This window comes from Poecilia reticulata, linkage group LG13 (genome assembly GCF_000633615.1).
Source record: "Poecilia reticulata strain Guanapo linkage group LG13, Guppy_female_1.0+MT, whole genome shotgun sequence".
In the NCBI taxonomy this organism is placed as follows: Eukaryota; Metazoa; Chordata; class Actinopteri; order Cyprinodontiformes; family Poeciliidae; genus Poecilia; species Poecilia reticulata.
In genome coordinates, this window is record NC_024343.1 from 12684478 (window position 1) to 12707249 (window position 22772).

At 37.7% G+C, this 22772-nt stretch overlaps 1 protein-coding gene across 3 annotated transcripts in view; it reads left to right on the forward strand.

Annotated features, from left to right (window-relative positions):
* Nucleotides 1-17486, forward strand: part of grm5b (glutamate receptor, metabotropic 5b) — a 76333-nt gene extending 58847 nt beyond the window's left edge. For all 3 annotated transcript variants that reach the window (XM_008425499.2, XM_008425498.2, XM_008425500.2), the window contains exons 12-18: nt 2488-2605; nt 2774-2960; nt 3100-3258; nt 3398-3523; nt 4902-5084; nt 5771-5937; nt 7598-17486. In XM_008425499.2, coding sequence (XP_008423721.1) covers nt 2488-2605; nt 2774-2960; nt 3100-3258; nt 3398-3523; nt 4902-5084; nt 5771-5937; nt 7598-8681 — 2024 coding nt within the window. In that variant the 3' untranslated portion in view covers nt 8682-17486. The remainder of the gene's footprint in view (nt 1-2487; nt 2606-2773; nt 2961-3099; nt 3259-3397; nt 3524-4901; nt 5085-5770; nt 5938-7597) is intronic.
* The last annotated feature ends 5286 nt before the right edge of the window (nt 17487-22772 follow it).

Genomic DNA, 22772 nt, shown 5'->3' on the forward strand with positions numbered 1-22772 from the left:
TAGTAGGAAAGAGAAATATGGCACTTGCCAATTTATTTTATGTCACATTTCCTCCACTCTTGTGGGGTGACGCTGAAAACGGAGGTAGGAGTTCGTCCTGTGGGTAAGTCTTTTCTTATTGTCCTCCCTTGACCTTTAATATTCAGCATGGTAGCTGAAGCCTGTAGCTACTCAGATAGGTTGAAAGTAGCCTTATAACCCTATCCAGATTGCTGGGAGGGGTTATGGAGCTATATGCTCCACATCACCAAAAGGTCAAAATGCCTGCTTTTACAGATAATTGCTCTTACATCCAGGAAGCAACAAGGATGGACTTTTTCAAATAAATGGCTTGACAGTGGTGGAAATGTTATTTTTCCCATGACTGTAAACAGGGGCACTTCAATCAAACCAACACACCGTTTTCTAGTTTCAACTCCACACATTTTGATCCTTCAAACTCAGACCAATCGAAAATAAATCTAAAAGACTCAGAAATCAAAAGGCAGAGCAAAGAGACAAGGTAGAGCAAGGATGAACCGGCAGAGAGAGAGAGACAGGAGAGAGAGAGGTCAGATACATCTGAAACTACGGAGAGGTGGAGAATAGGTTTTGATACAACAGTTGAGGGAGAGAAATAACAATTTAGAAAGATGAAATGAGGGTAAAGTGAAGTGAATGGAGGCTGTGACATATGCAGGAAAAGGAGCAGAAAAAAGGAGGATTTGCTGTGGGACTTGAGCCTCTCCAATCATGGCTAAGCCTTTTAGACTTGATTGAGTTTATATCAAAACTTTTGATTCAATGAACCCCAAACCAGTACAGCTTATGGTCAAATATACCAGTTCACAATTTCCTGCAACTCTGGCAATCGACATAGCCAAAGGGTGTGAAGGCATGTCGTAGGACTTTCAGCCTTGCATTCAGAGCTATATAATTTTTGTCACATATAATGTTTTCTTCTTCCAAAGTATTTTTGAGACAGAACTTACATTTGTTTTTATGTGTGTGTTTGGGCTGTATTATCGTTTGTTAAAATAAAATAGAAACTTATGCGTATTTACAACTTTGCAGAAGACTGTCACTTGATTGATTTATTTTTTTTATCACTCCCTTGCTTGCAAAATTTCTAATACTCATTACCTGGGTCCAAATTTCATTATTGATTTTATGAACGTCCTTGACCATGTTGAAAAAATTGAAGCTAAAACAAAAAAATAATAATAATTCAGCCTCTGTAGAAACTCTGTTGTATTTCTAGAAAAAAAAAGCAAGACTAGCTTGAAAGTCAAAGAAAAGAAAGTTGGTTTTCTACTCGTGGCCCAAGAAGTACCCAGATAAAGTCCACCAGCATAAAGACGCAATATAATTAGAGCTGTCTCTTTAATTAATGCACCTTTATCTCATCACGAATGGAGAAGACAGCTATAGAGAGGAAAAGAATTAGGTAACAAGGTGGGATGGGAGAGGGAGTGGAGAGATAAGGGAGATATTAGGGGATATTTAAAGGCCAGAATAATTTATGGAGGAATAAGGAAATAAATGGAGGAAGAAAAATTTGTGATAAGTGTTCAGGAGTAAGGAGAAGATTAAGGTTCTATTAAGATATATTTGTATGTCACAAAGAGCAGCACCACTCAATTATGTTGTTTACCATTCTTTTTAAGCTAATTCAAACTCATAGGAACGTCATATTTATGAAACAGTTACAGTTGTAGAAATATTTGTTATTGAGTTTTTTCTATCGGTTGGTCAGCTGGTCGAACAGTCTTGACTGATTTTTTAAATTTTTTTTTAAACACCAAGAACTCTGCTGAATTTCAATCAGTCACAGATTTGTTTAAACACAGATGAGCAAGAGAAAGAAAGTTAGTGGACGTGCTTTGCAAACATAAACCACCAGCACATCTAGAGACAAATATATTTGCTCATTTATCTTTGCAAAGTAGCTCAAGCTTATTCAGATTGACAGGAGAGCATATGTGAGCACAGATGTTTAATTTTTGCCAGAGGTTATTAATTAGATTTAGGTCTAGAGTTTGGCTGGGTCATTCTCTAGCACATGCAAATGCTTGGATCTAAATCACTTCATTTTAGCTCTGGCTGTATATCACTGGTGTTTGTCCTCCTGGAAGACGAACCTCTTCCCTAGTCTCAAGACTTTGACAACATCTAGCAATTTTTTTTCCGGCATTGCAAAATCACCATCAGTTTAATTATGTTCAGAGTAATGCAAAGTGGTGGTTTTCCTTCATTATATTTGTTTGCATATAGGTCAAGCAATAATTTGCACTTGATTTTATTTCAGAGTATTAGATTAGATGGGGCTAACACAAATTACATAGGATTTTAAAACTTTAGCGATGTACAAATACCGTTGGAAAAGACGAGGAATATTAAGCCAAATGTTAAAACAGAAACACCTTTGAAATTATCTCATATTCATACAACAATTTAAAGTTTGCTTCTAATATTCCATCTTCACATGCTTGCACCGTTTCTCTCCAGGCTGTGACCCGATCCCTGTGGAGTACCTGCGATGGGGGGATCCAGAACCCATAGCTGCTGTGGTATTTGCTTGCCTTGGACTAATGGCTACCTTCTTTGTCACTGCAGTTTTTATCTAGTAAGAATTTTTCTTAATGAAGAAATATTTCAAACCTGAAGTTGAAAATATGCCAGAATTAGTTTTTCCACTTTGTTATTGTCCATCTTTGTATATTTTAATTGTTGTGGGGTTTTGTTTTAATGTCTCCATTATCATATCTAATGTTTGTTTGGCTGTGTCTGCAAGTTTTCGGGACACCCCTGTTGTGAAATCCTCCAGCCGGGAGCTGTGCTACATTATACTAGCAGGGATTTGCCTCGGATATCTGTGCACCTTCAGCCTCATTGCAAAGCCCCACGTGATCCACTGCTACCTCCAGCGACTAGGAATCGGACTGTCACCTGCCATGAGTTACTCTGCACTTGTTACCAAGGTGAGAAATAGGACGGAGCCACTACTCCTCCCACTGAAACTGAGGCAGTTGTGTAGAAATACCGCAAGCAGACAGTTTAAAAATTGCTCCAGTACAGTAAGTGATGTATATATTAATGATGTTTGGGATCCGACTGCAGACGAACCGCATCGCTCGGATCCTGGCGGGGAGCAAAAAGAAGATCTGTACAAAGAAACCTCGCTTCATGTCAGCCTGCGCCCAGCTCATCATTGCCTTCCTCCTCATACTGCTGCAGTTGGGCATCATTGTGGCTCTTTTCCTCATGGAGCCGCCGAATGTAGGTTGCAGATGTGTGAACTAAGAGCACGGTAACATGACTAAAGAAACAGACCTAGGGATCTTAAGATTTAATGTACGTGTGTATGATACAACCTGGATTTAGCTTAGTCCCATCTCTGTCCTCTCACTATCTGCAGGTGATCAACGACTACCCTAGCATCCGCCAGGTCAACCTTATTTGCAACACCACTAACCTCGGAGTGGTAGCCCCCCTGGGATACAATGGCCTGCTGATCCTCAGCTGCACCTTTTATGCCTTTAAGGTTTGTCTTTGATGTTTCCTGTCTGTTTCTGTAATGAACAAAAATATCATTGGTATCTATCCTGTTGTGACTATTCATTTGAAGGTATTCAGATGCATTATTATGTTTGTTTCAACACTACAGATCAGACAGAGGCGAATAATAAGTTGCACATCGGCAGACTATTTTTTGACTCAAAATATTGAGAATAAAAAATATTTTGGATTATAGATTGAATGCATTGACAGGTTACAACATCCACCAGTCTAAACTAGTGTTGTTAGTGGATACTGTCATATGATGTCACGCTCTTGCAGAAAATAGGACGCTGCTTATTGAAAGTCTGTGTTATTTGCACTAAACCGTGTTGTGGAGAAACCATATAAACAATATATAAACCACAGATGGACACATTTTTAATTATAATTGCATTCTTTCCAGATACATTCTCTCTTTAAGACCAGTATGCAGTAGAACATGCAGCGTTGATCTGGAATAAATTAACTCCCATTTTCAGTAGTGAGCTAACAAAATGTTTTGAATTTTTAGTGTCACCTGGGAAAAAATTCCCTTTTAATGGATAATTTTGTTTACTTTGATCTTTATTCATATTTCTGTAATGTAGAAAAAATATGGAATGTGTTATCTGGTAGGATAACACATTCCATATTAATCTAATTGACATATTTTTCTGCATAAGTCTGTGAATTTGAATTGGCTTTTTAGTAAGACTTACATCCACATATATTAAGTTTATCCCCTTCACTGTCACGAGGACACCAGTGTCCTCACGGACCCATTGACTTGCATGTAAGTGACAGTCCAGAGCAGCATGCACATGGTGGGTGGCTGTCAAGGAGACTCTCCACTGTTTGCCAAATCGTCAGTAAAAGACTTTAATCAAAGATTCCCTTCCCAGTCGCCTGTGTTTTGATGTTTCGTCAGACACAAAAAGTGAACAGAAATGGTGAAGCACCCTGAAAGTTTTGGTGTGTAAAACTTTATCAACAGCAGTGAATGCACTTATTTTTACTGTGCTGTTTATGTGGGCAGAGTTAGATTTTTTTTCTGTAAGAAAATAGACACGAACAGAACAACTGAATACATTATCCTGACAAGTGTTTTAGGTTTACTGCCACTTGATTAACCTCTCTCTCCTATAAAGAGTTTTCTAGATGTTCATTAAGTCTTAAAGCCCATTGCCTTTAGTACCAGGACATTGGGCAAACAGCTTGCATCAATATTCATTCCAGTTCTATGGCTTGTTGACAAAAGCTAAAAGTGGCTATTACACTTCTGCATTAAAGAAGGCAAAAAAAAACCAAACAAACAAACTGGAAATAAAAAAACAGTTTCAACATATTTACTGATTCTTGATTTTTTTTTCTCCTTTTCCAAGACCCGCAATGTCCCAGCTAATTTCAATGAGGCCAAGTACATTGCTTTTACCATGTACACCACCTGCATCATCTGGTTGGCGTTTGTTCCCATCTACTTTGGCTCCAACTATAAAATCATCACCATGTGCTTCAGTGTCAGCCTCAGTGCCACTGTGGCTCTGTGCTGCATGTTTGTACCCAAGGTAAGGTGAAAATGAAAATAATGTTTTACCGTATGTTTTAATGGATTTTTGGTTTAATTGTGTCACCCACGGTTACTGTTGCCACTGGTAGACATGTAAATAAAAACTTTGCAGTTGCATAATAGAGAGGGAGCTCTGTTGTAGATTTCCTGTTTAATCTCTCCAAGTTGTTCAGTCGTGGATTCCTCTGTGAACGGTTTTTGTGTTAACTTGGCCACCATCATTTTCACGTCACAAGACCCAATTATGACCCATTTCAGTTTTCTGGTAGATATTAGATATTTATTAAAAACCTTCCTGGTGTATCAATAAATGTATTGAAATACCAGAGTATAAATGTTGGCAGAGTAAAATCCCATACTCTGCCAACAACATCACAGGTCTAACCTCAAGTTGCTTAAAATCTGGTTGTTGATGTGTAAATGTGTCTGTAGTTTTGAATGGTCACTGTGACAGGAAAGACTCAACAGGTTTGCATTACATTAGCGAAGTTATTACCAACCCTAACAAAATGAAAAGAAAATCTGTTTATTTAATCTAACCTTCCTATTTGTTTTTGCGTCAGGAAAGTAAGACTAGAGACTCCTCAGTATTAATGTGAAAATGACAAAGGAACAGCTTTAATCTGAGAAATGGCATCAAACTGTAATAGAGAGTTATGAATGCATTGCTCTGTTCCATTTTAGGTGTACATCATTCTGGCCAAGCCAGAGCGAAACGTGCGCAGTGCCTTTACCACCAGCACCGTGGTCCGGATGCATGTGGGAGATGGGAAGTCATCCTCAGCTGCCAGCCGCTCTTCCAGTCTGGTTAACCTGTTTAAGCGTAGAGGCTCTACTGGGGAGACCCTCAGGTATATCTGTGTGTGAGAGTCCGCTTTCCACCCATACCCAGAGCCTTTCTGTCCAGGTTAATGCCGCGGTACTCGTGAGTTACAGTCCAAGGCGCCATCTTTATAATAGACCCACTTAAGAAAGCGTTCCTGCTGTGCGAGAGATTGATTACCTGCATTCTCCTGAATCTGCTTGCCTTTTCTTCTGACCCCATTGTGAACTTTGGAAAATTGCCTCATGGAGGCACGACAAAGAAGGAGCGACGGCATACTGAGAGGGAGAGGACAGAAGAGGGAATATAAACAGTGAAAAAGATGGATGGTGAAGAAAATGAAGAGCTGTGGTGATGGGAAGAAAGAGAGGACATTATTCCTCTTACTTCGCGCTCTTCAGGCCATCCACAGTGACAGGGAACCGATCAAAGGACTCAAAGAGGAGTGACGCATAACCCCCCGTCTTAGAGAAAAGACTGGAACACGTTTTCATTTGTCAGCAGGTTGCTCCAGCTCACCCTGCTTGGCAAGCAAGATCTCAATCACACCCCTGTAAAAAAATGTCTATGCTCCTCTCTTCTCTCTCTTCCCCTGCACGTCTCTTTTGGTCCTATCGTCCTCTGTGGGTGGTGGTAATTGGCAGGGCTGTCTGTCTCCTCAGAAAAGGGCTGGAAACTGTTGTGTTTGAGATGCTGCCGTTGTCAGAGCAGGCAGAACAGACACGAATGGAAAATAATTTAGCAGACTTGGAGGAATAAGAAATGCTTGATCAATGTTTATACCAAATGTTTGAACGGCTGAAAAAAAAAAAGTTGGTTTACCTTCACCAGACGTTAAAGTCAAACTTTGAGCTAAACACTGCAGATGCCACAGCAAATCGATTAATGTCTAGATCAGTATGCAGCATGTACCTCTATAAGCCCCGTCCTGCATGTTCATTCAAAGGGGATTTGAGTTCTTCCATCTCTACCCCAGTCATGATGGCACGGGGTTTAATTAGGAGTTCCTTTTTAGATTAATCACACTAATTAACCTGACAAAAAGACAGAGGGGCATCGAAGGACAGATCTCTTGAACTCAGGTGAAAAACCTGACTGGAAAAAAACCCTGAAGGGTCTGGCAAATAAATGTTAAAAGCAAATTTAGAAAGGCAGGAAATTAAAATTGATATAACTATGTGTATTATGTCCATGTGTAATATATAGATACATTTTTTTATACAAAGTTGCAAAGAAAATTATTATTTCTAAATTCCATACAAGTTGCAGGCTATCTTATCATTCCAATTACTCAAACCATCAATAAAAGTCCAAAATTAGCATGAAATCCATGACAATGACGAGTGTATGTGTACCCTCTGACCAACATGTCAGAGGGTATACTTGCAAATCTCTGCAACCGAGGCGAAGCAAAGGCGATTAAAAAGCAAAACAAGACATGAGATCTTGTGAAGAAAAAAATTAAGGCAGAGAAAAGTAGTAAAATTTATCAGCATATAAAGTGAAACTGATTCATGTGGTTGGCACAAAGCTCCCACAGAATGTTTTATTTATTATCTGTAATTACTTTGCACAATTATTAAATAGGCTTGGAAAGCTAATGAACAGAATATTGAATTTTCCCATCTAGATCCCGGCGCTAAACACTTTTCCCTCTTCCTTTTCTCGGCTTTTGTAATTCTCCGCAGCTCCAATGGTAAATCGGTGTCTTGGGCGCAGACAGAGCGCAGCAGTTCTCGAGGCAACCACCTGTGGCAGCGGCTGTCCTTCCACATCAAGAAGAAAGAGAACAACCAGACAGCGGTCATTAAGCCCTTCTCCAAAACCTCTGAGGAGCGGTACTCCGGGGGATCCAACTTGCCTCCGCATGTACCTCTGCCCTCCCTCTCTTCCATGTCCTCCCTGCCCACTCATCCTGACTGCGTCACAGACAAGACTCTCTACGAGCTCTCAGAAGCCGAAGAGCACTACTCGATCACCTATCGGCCGCAGCCGCAGACGCCGTCGCCGATCAGCACCGTCAGCCAGAGGATAGGAGCCAGTTTGGGGGAGGAGTCCCAGGTGGCCTGCATTTCTAAGTACTCCAGCAGCATCTGCAGCGGCGGCAGCAGCAGCAGCTGCGGGCCTCCAAGCAGCGGCTCTGTTGCCACTGGGAGCGATGGGCGTCTGGTTGCCATGGACAACCGTCCACCGCCACGCCAGAATTCGCTGATGGATCAGATCAGCTGCGTGGTGAACCGCTTCACCGCCAACATTACGGAGCTCAACAGCATGATGCTCTCCGCCTCGCCGACACACGCGCACAAACACACTCCCCCCGCCGCTCACCCCCCCGATCCCTACCTGCTGCCCCGGGAGATCCCGATGCCCCCGACCCTCACCACCTACGCTGACGTCCAGCCCCTTCCCCACATTGAGCCCAGTCTGGGCAACCGGGGCGGCTGTCCAGTTCACTCCATCCCTCGTTCGCCCTACCCCCTTCAGCCTCCACCTCATCCCCACACATCCCCGTCGCTCTCCCCCATAAGAGGAAGCCTAGTCGCCTGCATCCCCGACTCCCCACTCAGGAGGGTTGAGCTGGAAGAGGAGCTCATCGCTCTCACTCCTCCTTCGCCCTTCCGTGACTCTTTGGGATCCAGCAGTGGCTCCCAGATCTCAGAGACTGGTTTGTTTGTCCCTCCTGTCCCCAACCACCCGCCCCCTTCTCCTCCCTCACCTAGGTACACCAGACTGACTCTCAGAAACTACAGTCAGAGTTCCTCCTCACTGTGAGGGAGAGGTGATGATCCGGAAAACGTAGATCAAACAGGACGGACAGACTGGAATCCATTCACCACCGTTTGGAGTCAAAACCCGAGGAGACGTCGTTGTGGAGAGCTGGTTGGTGAAGACACCAAGCTGTGTTTGTGTTTACATGTTTACAGTGAGATGCGTGTACTAGAGGCCGGCAGGGTGTCGTATCTTCTCTCCGTCTTTATTGGGTGAGAATTGAAAACGGACCGCTCTGACTCGGAGGTGTTTCAGTAACAGCAGAAATTCTTCCTGGAGGTTCTCTGTCATTTGGATTGGGCTAGTGGCCTTACGGTAACTCGGCTGACAACTAATTACAGATTCTGTGTGTGCGCTTCAGTGGGCCTGAGTGTGTTTTTACTGTTTCTCAGAGAAGGAGAGGTGTTGGGAGTATGGCAGTAGAGAGTGCCTGTAAGAACTACAAAGGGACAAGCTACAAAGGGCACATACCGAAATATATTTGCTAACACAAATGACAAAAGTGTGAGCACACGATTATAAATAAAGTGTGTGAGGAATAGCGGTGGATTTATAGGACACATACATTTTATCTTCAGTGATAAAATCCAATTAGTGTCTAATTAAAGTGCATTGTGTGAACAGTGTTAACATTCTAAAACGGTGTTAATCTAAAACATTTTGTTACAAAAGTTTAGTTAATTTTGTTCAGCTTTCATCACATCAGTGTGTTTTCATATTTTCTACTCTTCTAGTAAGTCTGAATGTATATTTTCTACATTATTCCTGAGGCAGTTGGGACCAAATCTTTTTGTAGCTCTACGCCTGTAACTTGAGACGGGGAGAACGAAGTGGGGGTGTGGCGAGACCAGGCCTCGTTCTTACTGTGAACATTTTCAGTATTTAGCTCTCACTCAGGTGGATCATTGGGAAGGATCCGTCCTCGAAGCTTTTCCGCTAATACGTGTCATTCAGAAATACACTCTGAAAGGCTTTGCTGGATTCCAGTCACGACATTTTCCAGATACAATATGTCAGCAGGTGGCAGTAACCTGTTTCATCTAAAACAGTGCTTTAAATGAAATTAGAATAAAAGTCATTAACATTCGTAGTGGAGCACAAATTGACATATTTAAGCTGGTGGTTTCAGTCTTGTAAAAAGTAATTTGTTGAACAATCTTTGTAATTTTAAAAGACAAATTAAAGTTATGCATTTTTTCCCATTTTTCCATTGAAATTATGTCTTTTATCACAAGTTCAATAAAAAGCAGTAAGGGCAAATGTTCACAATCAAGAGTAAAACCACTGACATGAATATCGTCTGAAACCATGATATATATTTCCTTATTTGGGGGGAGAAACTGCTATCTTGCTGAGAGTGAGGCAGAGTCAAGGCTAGGGTGGTGCATGCTGTAGTTGCAATTTGGAAATTTTCTGGGATTTGCTCATTGGTTTGGCTCTAAATGTTACTAAAGCTACGTTCACAAATGGACATTTGACAACACAATGTCAGATTTTTCTTCTTTGGGAAAAGGCTTTTTGTTTTTTTCCAACTGGGAACTCAAAACAACAAAGAAAAACTTTTGATTACAAGTAGTTAGCACATTGTGAGTTTTCAAAGCCAAGTTCAGTCTGTGATTGGTACTTATTTTTTTTGTCCATCAGAGTTTCATCAGTGTTAAAAGAAACTTATTGTTCAGTAGCTTTTTATTAATTATTAGCATAATAATATGTGATATTACTGTGAAATCACTTGAATAAATCAGAACTAAAAAAATAATTAGACAACAAAAAACATTCACATTATTACTTTAAACCACAGTTTTTTTTCATCATACCAGCCCATTCCTAACCATATACCAATAAGAAATTTAGATGTTTTGTTTTCAGTCTTGTGACGACCCCTCCAGTCATCACACAGTATTCTGTGTGTATCAGCTGCTCTTCTCTCTCTCTCTCTCTCTCTGGCTTTGTCGGGTAACCTCTTCAGATGTTAAGTGGAACATAAATTAATAGGTTGTAGTTGTAATCCCTTTGACTTGCGGCTTAAATTGTGTTTCAGTTGGTTGTGCCTAAAGAATGTGTGGGTTACTTTGTGAGTTAATTGAATTTGCCGACAAAGATAACATTGAAAATAATAGTCCCAGTTTGCTTATGAAGTTTTTCAAAATAAAAGTTCTCTTCTTTTAGCATTTTCCAGCAGACAGTGAGTACCCCTCGAATGTCTACATGAGGACATTTTCAGGATGCTTATATTGAGGGAACAAAAATCATTGTTGTGTAATTATTGTCAGCTCACTCTCAGCGAAAAAGCAAATCTCTTCTCTTACATTCAGATTTTATGTCAGTTGCTTTCAGCTCAGGCCTGGTCCTGTGTCATACATCCTGGAGAGTTAACTGTCTCATAATCGGACACGTTTTTTTGTAGATGTCTGAGCAAACTGGCTTTGTAGAGAACTGGGGCTGCCTTTAAAGCGAATGTATTTACATGTGCCAACGCTTGCTTCCTGGGTTGCAGCAGGAGAGACGTGCAGATGAATGCATTCCACACAACCCCTCTTGAGAGACGAGGCCTTTGCTTGTGTCAGCGACAACAACAAAAAAAAATTTATAAAAAAACAATACCAAACATCCAATGAACCCTCCCGACCCCACTACGGGACAAGGGTGTAAGAAAATGGATGGAAGGAAACATCCAATGGTTCAGATGCACAATACATGCATTTTTACCTTTAGTTCGGTTAACTGCAGTATGTCTCAGAATGACTCGATTTAAAAGAAATTTCAAAGCAATTATCAAAACAAAAAATAAGTGCTTCAAAGTGTTTCCTGTGACATATTGTCCACCACCGTCTCCATGTATTTTCTGCACCGTGTGCATTCGTCTGCTGTGAGGGAGAAGCTGTCTGATGTTTGCTTAACATTTGCGCTCCACTGTAGCCGGCAAGAACAAACTCAGACAAAAAGCGATCTTGTAAATAACAAGGGCATGCAAAGACAGACCTGTTTTTGTTTAAATGAATTGAGTCAAGATGAAAGACAATTTGTTTACATATCAACAAATGTTAGAAAAAAAAGAGAGAAAAAAAATCTGATGTTTTTAAGCTGTTATAACATACAGTACAAATATGTGTTACGACTAGAGAAACTGTGTTCCTACGCTGAATGTGTGAGTGACAAATTCTATTCAAACGTCTTGTAATTGAACAATATTATGATACTTGCTATTAATATGATTATTGTGCCAAAGGGGTAAGAGGTGTCTAGTTTACTAGATTGTGGGTTAAAATATGTGGTTTCTTAAAAAATAGAAGAAAAAAAATTATGTAAATTGTTTCTATTGTTTTGGATACATTTTAAATAAATATTTCATATTTTTCAGTGTAGAAGCAATATTATCTATATGTATACAAGGTCCACATCTGAGGTTTTATAAATCATCCAGAATTGCCACTCTTATTACAAGCCCTCTTTAAGGATGTAAGGATGGTGGATTGAAAGCTTGAAACTTTGTTTTGCTTTGTATTTAATTTGTATTTGTTGAAATTCATTGTTATTTTCTTGCTCTTGTTTTATACCTTAATCACATTTTTACTGTTCATTCCTGGCTGTAATCATATTTAATTGATTTGAATAGTATGTAAAATTATGTCATGCTGTTAATAAGGACAAATTAATTAAACTAATTGGTCCGAGGGGAGGGGCAGGCTGATAAACACAAGGTTATATGATTTTGATTAGAGAACACATAAAACAAGGAACGACATGTGACAAAAACCATCATGTAGGGTTGGTTTTGAAAAGTATTTGTCTTTCCATTCATTTTCTCATGTTCTGTTTTCTAAGATTTTTTTTTTAGATTAAAGGAGTGCGCACATATTCAAAGTGGCAGGTTGTATGTGGAACTGCTGCAAAGTTGATTGGCACTTTTAAATGGTTCTGTCTGGGTGTGAAACATAGAAATCTAAAAATATTTGTCAGTAAAAAACATTTTTTTAATTAAGTTTTGTATAGTGCAATTTAATTGCTGACTATTTCTTATCGGTGACATATTTTGTATAAAGGTGACAGAGGTTAGCTTAGCCCTTATTCATGAGTTGAGTTTGATGTTAGTCTAATTACAAATTCACAAAATCAATTCCTTTTTTTTTTCTTGAAGAGGACTTTAACCTTGTAATAATTTTTTTTTTCAGTTTACATTTTACATTATTTTTAAAGCATGCAGGCAATGCAAGCATATTGCTATCCTTGTAACTTTAAAGTGAAGGATCTTACTCAGATGTGAAAAATTGTTCTTAAGATATATGAAAATACAAATCTGCAGATATGAATTGTGTAGGAATCTTGCAGCTGCATTGATGTTGAACTGATCTGGAGAAAATGGTTTGTTTGCTGCTGTCACTGATGGTGCACAGATTAGGTTCAGAGACAAACAAAAAGCTTACTGCAGCACTTCACTGTGTGTAGGAGCCTCCTGGGTGAAGCGCTGCAGCCTCTGCAGAAAGCTACGATTTATCTCACTCTCTGACAACTTGATTTAATTTATTGTCTCTTTAATACAGAAAGCTTAAAATGGTAATTATCGAACAAATTGCAAGGCTAAATAGAACACAGTGGTGTTAGAAGCCTACAAAGGTTGTATTTAATAGTGTGCCTATGATAAAATCATAAGCACAGAATTAATGTAGCATTTCAACTAAATTAATTTGTTCGGGAAAGAAAATCATTCATTTCTTTATCAAAATCAGATTTGGCCACGAGTTTAAACTGTTTTTTAATTTTTGTTTTTCCTCTCAAAAGGCTTTTGGCTAACTCACTTTCATAAATACACTCTAATAAATTGAACATGTAATCCCTGTGCTTTAACATTTCTTTAATCTGGACATGCTCGTCTGTTTAGTTGGTGGAAAAAAATACAGATTCTGATATTTTAAATCCCTTGACTGAACATTTAAAACCATTTCAGTGGTTATCAAAACACCCTTCCTGTCTCGCTCTAAAAAAGTCAGCTGATCCTGATGCCATGCCCTTTGCCTCCCCCCAGCATTATTTCAACAAGCTTTGGGCTTTTAGGTTTATTTGATGATATGGTGATGACAGAGGCGTTTGTTTGTCACGAAGAGAGAATCTTGTTGAATTGCAGTTGCCTAAAACATGAAACCTTTTGCAAGGTCTGACACTGGTGCACCTAAAGATCATGATTCCTCTACATAGGATAAGCATATGATTAACCAACTTTCACAAAGATCAGTGATGGGATTCGTAGTTTTAAAGTGTTTTTGGTTGGCAATCTGCAAACTGTCAGTTGTTCATCATGCGTATCAAGTCTGCTTTCTTTTCTTGTTATTAATCATTTTAAAAGATGACCTTTGAAATGCCAACAAAACATTATGGAAATAGTTGCACTGGAAGAATTGAGCTTTATGTTTTTCAATGTAGGAATCCAAAGTTTATGTCTAGGTTAAAGTTAGATGATTGCATTTTAAATACAGTCAGGATTCTTTTGAATAAAAATATTTTCTAAAGTAAATGCTTAAAAAAGAAAAAGGACATTTGTTTGTTTGTTTGTTTCAGCTGTTGCCAGTGGCGGCTCTCACTTCAACAGGGCCCACAGTGAATGCTTTCCTTTAGGGCACCAGCAACAATCTCAAGTGTCCCTAACGCCAAAAAGCACTGAAAGCATTGAATGAAAGTTTAATAAATTTCAAACTGTGCTTCAGAGATTCGGTGTGAAGTGTAAAATAGTCCAGTTCAGGTTTGACCCCCGACACACCTGTATTTGAGGACTCCTGCTTTAGAACAATAATGCCCTGTTTGCTTATTGTTTTTATGTGATTCAGAATAAACAGATTTGCATTTATTGTGCAGACACCACTTAGACATCTGGTTTGTCAGAACACACCCGGAGAGACGTGTGTTTTGGATTTTCCATTAAACAGTGTCATGTAATTATGATCATGAACATTCTTCTGAGGGTAATTTGGTCATTATATTGTTATTGTTTGTGTTAGACTGTTATTGTTGATTAATGCAGTACAACCCAACGATATTCTCATTTTCTCAAATTTACACGGGTTTTGTTTAAGTTCTCTACACACAAAACATAAATGTAAAAAAAAACAAGTCACATTTCTAAAGCAATATACACTACAAAATGCACAAACATTTGGAAAATAATTCACAGGTCTACAGGTGCATATATTATTCACACACACGGTATTAACACTTCATTATGTTCCACATATTAATCCAAAATAACTTTTCAATAATATTCCAATTTTATAAAACCTGCAAATCAACAGATCAGATTTTAACATCACCATCAAAAATATACCAGTTTTAAGGCACTTTTTTGCTCTAAAAAAAAAAAAAGCACTTTTTTGTGCTCTAGAATACATAATGAGATACACGTAAACGTCCAGAATGTTGCTTTGTTTGTAGACTTTGGATGAAATTGCTGCACTTACTAAGAATAAAGAAACCCAAAGCCTTGAGAGTGGCAAGAGGCATCTTAAAAACCATCAAAAGTATTTTTGTAAATGTGTCTGAAGCTGCTGATTTATTTATGTGCTGATTTTGTTACAGCAAAGCAAACGTTTATTATGATGTATAATGGATCCCCTAGAAAATGATAATGTGCATAAAGAAAAGAACAAGCAGTTTAGCCTGTGTGGTATATTAGGAATAAGAAAGGAAGCTGTGTTTATTAATTTATCTTCAACATATGTAAGAAAATGAGAAGTTATTTAATGAGCTTGTGTTATTTTGTAAGATTATATAACAGATGGTTGCAGAATTATGTCAAAACGGTGTGTGTATGGCTTATGAAATGTACTTTATTTTGTTTATTTTTTTCTTCCATTTAAATGCAAAAGTAAACCTTAACATTAAAGAAACACCAGTTTTCTCTGTTGTACATTCCTCACACACAGATGCTCTGCTGTAGATTAATGCCATGGAAAAGATATGAATGAAAAAATCCTCATTAATATCCCTGATCAGAGTCTTTTAAATAGCAGAGTGCTAGCTAAATAAATAAAATAACGTTGCCTACAGAAGGAATGTTTATCCTCTCACCGCTCCTGGGAGATAATCAAAACTGTCCACTTTAATTACCGACTTCAGCTACAGCGAGATTGTACACACTTATGAGCAAATGTGCTTGTTTACTTCTTCTTTTTTTTTTTTTTTTTCAGCGCAGATGACCTGAGCAGAAAAACAAATTCCAGTCACAACAGCAGCTCATCAACATATAAATTACCACTGAATGCTGCGTTTCCAATCTGTTTGCAGCTTAGATTTATCTTCAGAACCCTAATTGGACCGACGCTCACCAGAGTGGCAGTATTCAGGCTTTAATTTGATCAAAGGAAAGTGATGATGAGTTATCATAAACTTATTGAGAGAGAATTGGAATGAGTTCAATTCTCTCTACTAAGTGGGCTGGATTTATTAGTCTGTGTTGCTAAAGATTTTATTTAGAAGTACTTATTCACTCCAGACAGAAAATGGTTGCTGCAGAATTTATTTATTTATTTTAATTTTTTAGACGATAAATGTCTTTCATTTAAGGCTTTCCTCTGACTCTGCTGGTGTTCCATTAATGCAGTTTTATCATCAGTGCCTCTCTTGAGTGAAGGCTTCAAAGTGCTATGTTTTTATGAGGTGGATGAACAGTAAGCAGAGAATTAATTAAACTCCAATTACATCTAAAGAGGAGGGTGAGAAGTTAGAAAAATCTTGTGTAAATTCTATTACATTTCCAAAAATCCTTAAAATGTTACAAGTTGGCTCATATTAGTCATTTTTCTCTGGACATGAGAGATCATTTAATCGTTTATCTTATCTTTCATTTTATTTTATGCTCGATTTAAGAGCTGTACAATATAATTTGGTTTTATACATGCTTATTTGTTTAAAAAAATCACTTGGCTTTGAAAATTTTCAATTCTTCTAATTTCCAATGATTCAATTGCACACAGATATTCTCTGCTTACTAATTAAGCAACTTTTTAAGGCAGTTACTTGGGCTGGATTTTATTCAGCGATATCAGTTTAAGACTCTAAATACAAATGTCTGTCACACTTTTCTGTTTTTTAATTTTTTTAATTATTTTGAAAATGATGTACTTTCCCTTCGACAACACCATTATGCTGTCCTTTCTGCTGTTCTATCTCATAAGATTCTAAGAACATACATTGAAGTTTATGTTTAAGACATAACAAAATGTGAAAAAAAAAATCTATGGGTGTGAACAATTACGCAAGGCACTAAATGTTGCTTCTTCTCTGCTGTCATCTAATCTGCTCTTTTCTCACTAGTAACTCTGTGCTAAAAATATAGAGTTGGAGGCTATGAAGTTCAGAAGCCTGTGCAAAATTAAACGTGGTGAGCCAGAAGAAGCATTAAAATGCTGTAGTGGAAGGACAAGTAAATTCAGTCTTTTGTGGGGCACAGTGTGCCGCCTTTGTAGTGTGGCACTAACAAAAGTCACCGCAGTTTGACTCCCCGCAGTCCGACACCCCCCTGCCGGGCGGTAAAAGACAGCCAACTTGAAATGAAAGAAAGCTCGGAGAAACCACTTTATTTTTTAACAAACAGCTCTGAAAAGTATGGTTATTGTTTTCTTTTACCTCTTCTTGGTTGTGCAACCACCATGGAGCGGTGCCGGGGAAAAGAACTGGGATATGGCTTTTTGTGGTGGGGAGACGAAAATTAACATCCGGCCTTTAAAATAGATTTTTGTTGCCACTGATAATCATTGTATAAGTAAACAACAAAGTACATTTGAATTAATATTATTGTTATTAAAAAAAATCTATGTTTGACTCACTGTTTTGTCAGATTTTTATTGATTGTTTATTGTGCTGAATGAAAGCATACAGAACATTCATCTTCAACACAGATAAAATATGATTTCAAGATGCACTTTCAAATGTGATGTGGCTTATTAAGCCATCCATGCTAAACTAATAAGCTTAATTTTATGTATTTTTGGTTACATCTTAACATTTGGAAGTTCCGCTAAAGCAGATTGAAACATTTTACTTTGAAAATCTGGTTTTTCGTAGGTCAAATGAACTTGAACTTTTCACAAACTTTTTATATTTATACCACACAGAATTGATAGAAAACATTATTTAACTTCAGCTCTTCTGAACACGTTTTTAATATCTCCACAGCCTCACATTCAGATGACATAGATCATCTCTAAGGTTCCGCTCATCCGTTTTACTTATCAATGGTTGAAAAAAAAAAAACAGAATAAAAAACTTTCAGATTTATTGCTGACTGTACTCCGAGAGAGTTGTCTGTCAGTTTCTGGCCAATTTGCTGGACACAGGCAGTGAAGGCTGGTTGACGGCACCTCAACACCCTCTGTGATATTTACTTCGCCCTCCATTTCCCTCCATGTCATATAGAAATCATTACGACATGGAAAAAGGCCTTTATTTTCAGGTATACAGGTCAAGACAGCAAAATTATCCTGCTACAGTTTATTCACTCTCTCCATCATCTCCTGATCTACCCACTTCACCCTCTTTTATGTCCTTCCGTCACTCAGTTCCACACTTATCTTTTTCCATCTCTTTGGGCCTCTTGCAAAGAAATTGGTCTGAAACCACAGAGTTGTTGCAAATGAGCAAATGATTCATGTAGATGGAAAGCCTGATATGCAACTAAGCAAACAAGAATACAAATTGAGGCTACTTTTTACTTTTAAAGTTATCTGGACATGATGTGCTTCACTTGCAATATGGTAACAGGGCACAAGCAGGAGCTGTGTCAAAAACATGTTATTTGAGGGACTATCCATTTTTCAATATGAGCCTTATGAATCCCTGGCAAGATCTCTCTATATGTCATGATCTCTAACATTTGTTATAAGCCAACTTCTACTTTTGTTCATTTTTTTCAAAAGTGCAATTTTAGAGAAGTTCAAATTTCTTCAGTAATGTTAACAGTATATAAAATATTGTAAGCTTCTGATTGAAATTAAAATTGTACATGTGCAAACAAATGACATTTTGTGTGTAGTTATATTAGAAGCATATAATACAAAATATTACTTATGTAATTTATTCATTTTTTTACTTGTGTCTGAGCTGTGGTTACATTTCATGAAAGCTGCAAATGTAAATAAATCATAATTAATTTTTTTCTTAATAATTTCCTTTATCTGCTCAGCACAACCAGTTAATCTTGACACCTTCTTTTCCATATGGAGTCCGTATCTAAGCTCTGGAATTACTGCAAAAGCAATTGAGAAAGTCAGAAAAACAGCCCAAAATTTCCACAGTTTATTTACAGTAGTCACTTTCTAAAACAAGCTTTCAAAAATCTTGTATTTGATATATAAGCCATTTAAGCTGCCTGCCTTCATAATTGGCTCAATTATTAATATTAAAATACCTTATGTACAGTGTGCACAAAATGAAGCGGGGGTGTCCTGGTGGACTGCAAGAGGGTTAGCAAGTTTTCAAATGGATCCCAGTTAGCTTCAGGTTAACCTACTTTGACATTAAAAACTTGAAATTAAAGATTTTTTTTTTTAGTCTTAAAAAAACTTCACAGAATCCGTTTATTAATTTTGGTTGCCTAAAATCATTCATCAAACAGCCTGTAGAAAACTGGAAGAAATTACTTTTATTTTAAATTTAATAAACAGATCCACTCTCTTTCGGCAAAATGTTATTCAGTTATTGTTGTTATTAATTTATTAATTACTTATTTGTAAATTAGAAAACCAGTGGAAATGTAAAACATTGTAGAAAAATCTATTGTATATGCCAATAACAGAAATGTAAACCTTGCATATAGTGCAAGGTAAACCGCATGTCTGGTTTTTATGACCGACTTGAAAATAAAATCAAGAGAAATTTAGCCTGGCATTTGATACAATCTGACCTGGTCCTTGACCCAGCCTGGCAACGAATCAACACAAAGGGAGATATTCGTGGCTTAAAAAAAAGGTTGAAGAAATTGGATTTTCTCCTTCTGTAAAAATTTATGGAGAATTGGAAATAGTAGAGTATGTCTAAATAAACCTTTCTCCTTATGTTATGCTGTGTAGCAGGTTTGAGATGTTTCTGCATCCTGTTTCAAACGGACAAATTACCTGCAGATTGCATTCTCATTCAGCAGAGATCTGCTCAAGAGCCATCATTTATTTTTAGGATTTATACCAAATAATGCAGAAGTAAAAATGATGTGTGCTCTGAGAATCAGGCTGAGGAACCAGTGATGTAAACAAAATAAGTCAAGTCGCATCTTGCATTGGGAAACTTGGATTGCATTTGTACAAAAAGGGTGAAAATTTTTTCTCTCATGCTATTGAATACTGGCTCAGCAAGTTATTATTACTGGGCACTATGGGAGGATTCCCAACTTAAGCAACATCGTGACACTGGAAAGTGTATTTTCTATCAGTTTTCAGGTCAACATTTTTTCATTTTCTATTTTGTGACTTCCCTGTTGAGCTGATATATCAATTTAATGGAAGTCTATGTTACTTGCAAGGGCACAGGGTGTGTAGGTGGAGGCAAGCTCCAGTGGAAGTCATTTTTGCCCATCTATAACACTCCTTCCTCAGACTGTCAGACACTTAATTACCAGTCTGACTCTTTTTGTTGACCCTGCTGGTAGTTTCAGAACCTTTTAATTAACACTTCATCTCCCTTTGTTCCTTATTTTACTGTAAAAGTGCAAAAAATGCATTTCACAAAATCAGTACTCCCATTGTAAGTTTTATGACTGACCTAATTGTGCATAGGTCCAGTTCATGTTTTTCTGCTCCCGCTATGAAGATGTATGAATCACGGTAATGTCGTGATGCCATCCTTCCTTTAACATTTGCCATTGTAGCAACAAATTCTCTGTAATTCACACATTAGCGTTTTTTTTAGATTATTAGATCTGGTAACACAATATCAGTCATTGTCCACAGTGATACTGTAAAATTTTTGAATTTTAATTTGCCCATAAAACAACTCTTCTACTTCCTTGTATCCTTCTTTCTGGTTGGAAAAACCCTGTGATGCAGTGAGTAATCCTCACACAGTGTCTGACAGCCTCCATTTACTGCTGCCGGTTGTATGTGAATAGAATGAGATTGGTTTGGTGCAATCGGGTGGGGCCTATATATAAAATCTGAGTGGGCAAAGGGGTGTCATGACAGCATGTGGTTAACAGTGAGTGTCAGGCTGTGTTTCTGTTTTTCTATTCCTGTGAGGATTCTTAACTGACTGCACACCAACTGATGGAGACCTCCCATCACCATGGCGATGACCCTGCGATCAAATAAAATCACGTATTTTTCTCTTTTTAATAGGTGAGGACTTGGTTTAGTACTAAAATAAGGCTAAGGTTAAGATATAAATTTTTTTTGTATGAAGACATTTATGCAATATTTCCAAAAGTATGAGGGAATCATGATGTTGTTCACGGGGGAAGAACATACATTTTATCAAGGTGAAAACCTTTTATTGCACTTTGTTCAGGTGTGGATGTACTGCACGATGATGTTCCACCAGATGAGTTCACTTAAGTGCAAACGATGTAAGATTAAAGTGGTTAACTTGAGTTTCTCACTTTGTCATGAGAGGATCCACATAAAACACAAACTTGCTCTTGATTTTCTTCCTTCTGATCAGCCATAATAGACAACAAACAAAAGAGGGAGGCAATGTTGCTGCTGAGAGATAACATCAGACACGCTTCGGACAATTAAAAACCCTTAAGTGCTAAAATGATCATAAAACTCCCATTAAGGCATGCTAAAACAACACTAAAATGAGCAGAATGAATAGGCTGATGCCTTTCAGACATCATGCTGAAGTATATTCAGTCAAATCTCATCAAGTATGTAGCAGCGCTGATGATGACTCAACCACTTTGAACTGTTGACTGCTTCATAAATTACTTATTCTTGCATAAATGCAATAATAAATTAAATTAAATGCAGACAGGGCCAGGCCCCATTTAATAAAATGAACTGAGAAGTCATCATGGTGATTTCTTACCAACTATCATCATCACTAAAACTAAATTGAATGCATTTACTAGGCATTTAATGTTATCAACCAAAACAAATTAATACATGATTGTGAAGTGGAAAGGAAATAATGCAGCAGAAACATGTTTTTGCAAATAGTGTTTGTGGAATCCTGGGTAATTAGATGTGTGGTTGAGACGTGGCCTTTCCCCTGAACCTATATTAACATCTCAACTTTATTTAGATGAAAGCATGCTCTTGTGTTTGGTCCAGTCAAAGTTCAGACAAAAATTCAACTGAGAAACTGTGACAGGACTTGAAAACAGATGTCTGTAAATACCCTCCACCCAATCTTAATAATTCTAAATTAGTTTTTCTAAAAAAAAAATTTTTTCATGTCATAAATTTGTGGTTGCAATGTATCAAAATATCAGATATGAATGCTTTTGCAAATCAGTACAAATGCATAAATAACACTATTATTTAGCTAAAAATACAATTTGTTTATGAAGCATATTTTAAAACAGCATGCATGCTCACCCAGTGTTGTACAAAAATAAGATAATGGGGCAAATGGTGTTGAAAAAAAATTGTTTTTAGAAGACTGAAAAGCAGGAAGTGAATATGCCTGTCTAATATTAAAAGACCATGCATTCCAAAGTTTGGGAGCCACAACAAAAAAAAAACTTGATCTCCTTTAACTTTCTGCCTAGTTTTTGAAACAATTAAAACCAGCAGGTCGTCTGATTCAAGGACCTGCAATGGAAGACAAGGTTGAAGTTAACCAGAGAGGAATGAAGGAGCAAGACCATTTCAGCATGTATAAGTCAACATTAGGACTTTGAAAATAAGTATGTGATTCACACTGAGATAATAAAGGAAGGACGTGATTGGTAAGACGGGCTCATATCTTAATGAACCAGCTAAAACACGTGGGGCAGCAATTTTAATAAGCTGATGATGTAAAACAGTATGCTTGACTGACACCATCATTAAATGCATTGTAATAGTTGAGACAAGTTGAGATAAAAGCATAAATTATTCTCTTCGAGTCATACCTTGGCAAAACTTGCTTAAGTTTTGCTATTTTAGGAATAAAGTTTTTGCAAAACAAAGTTGA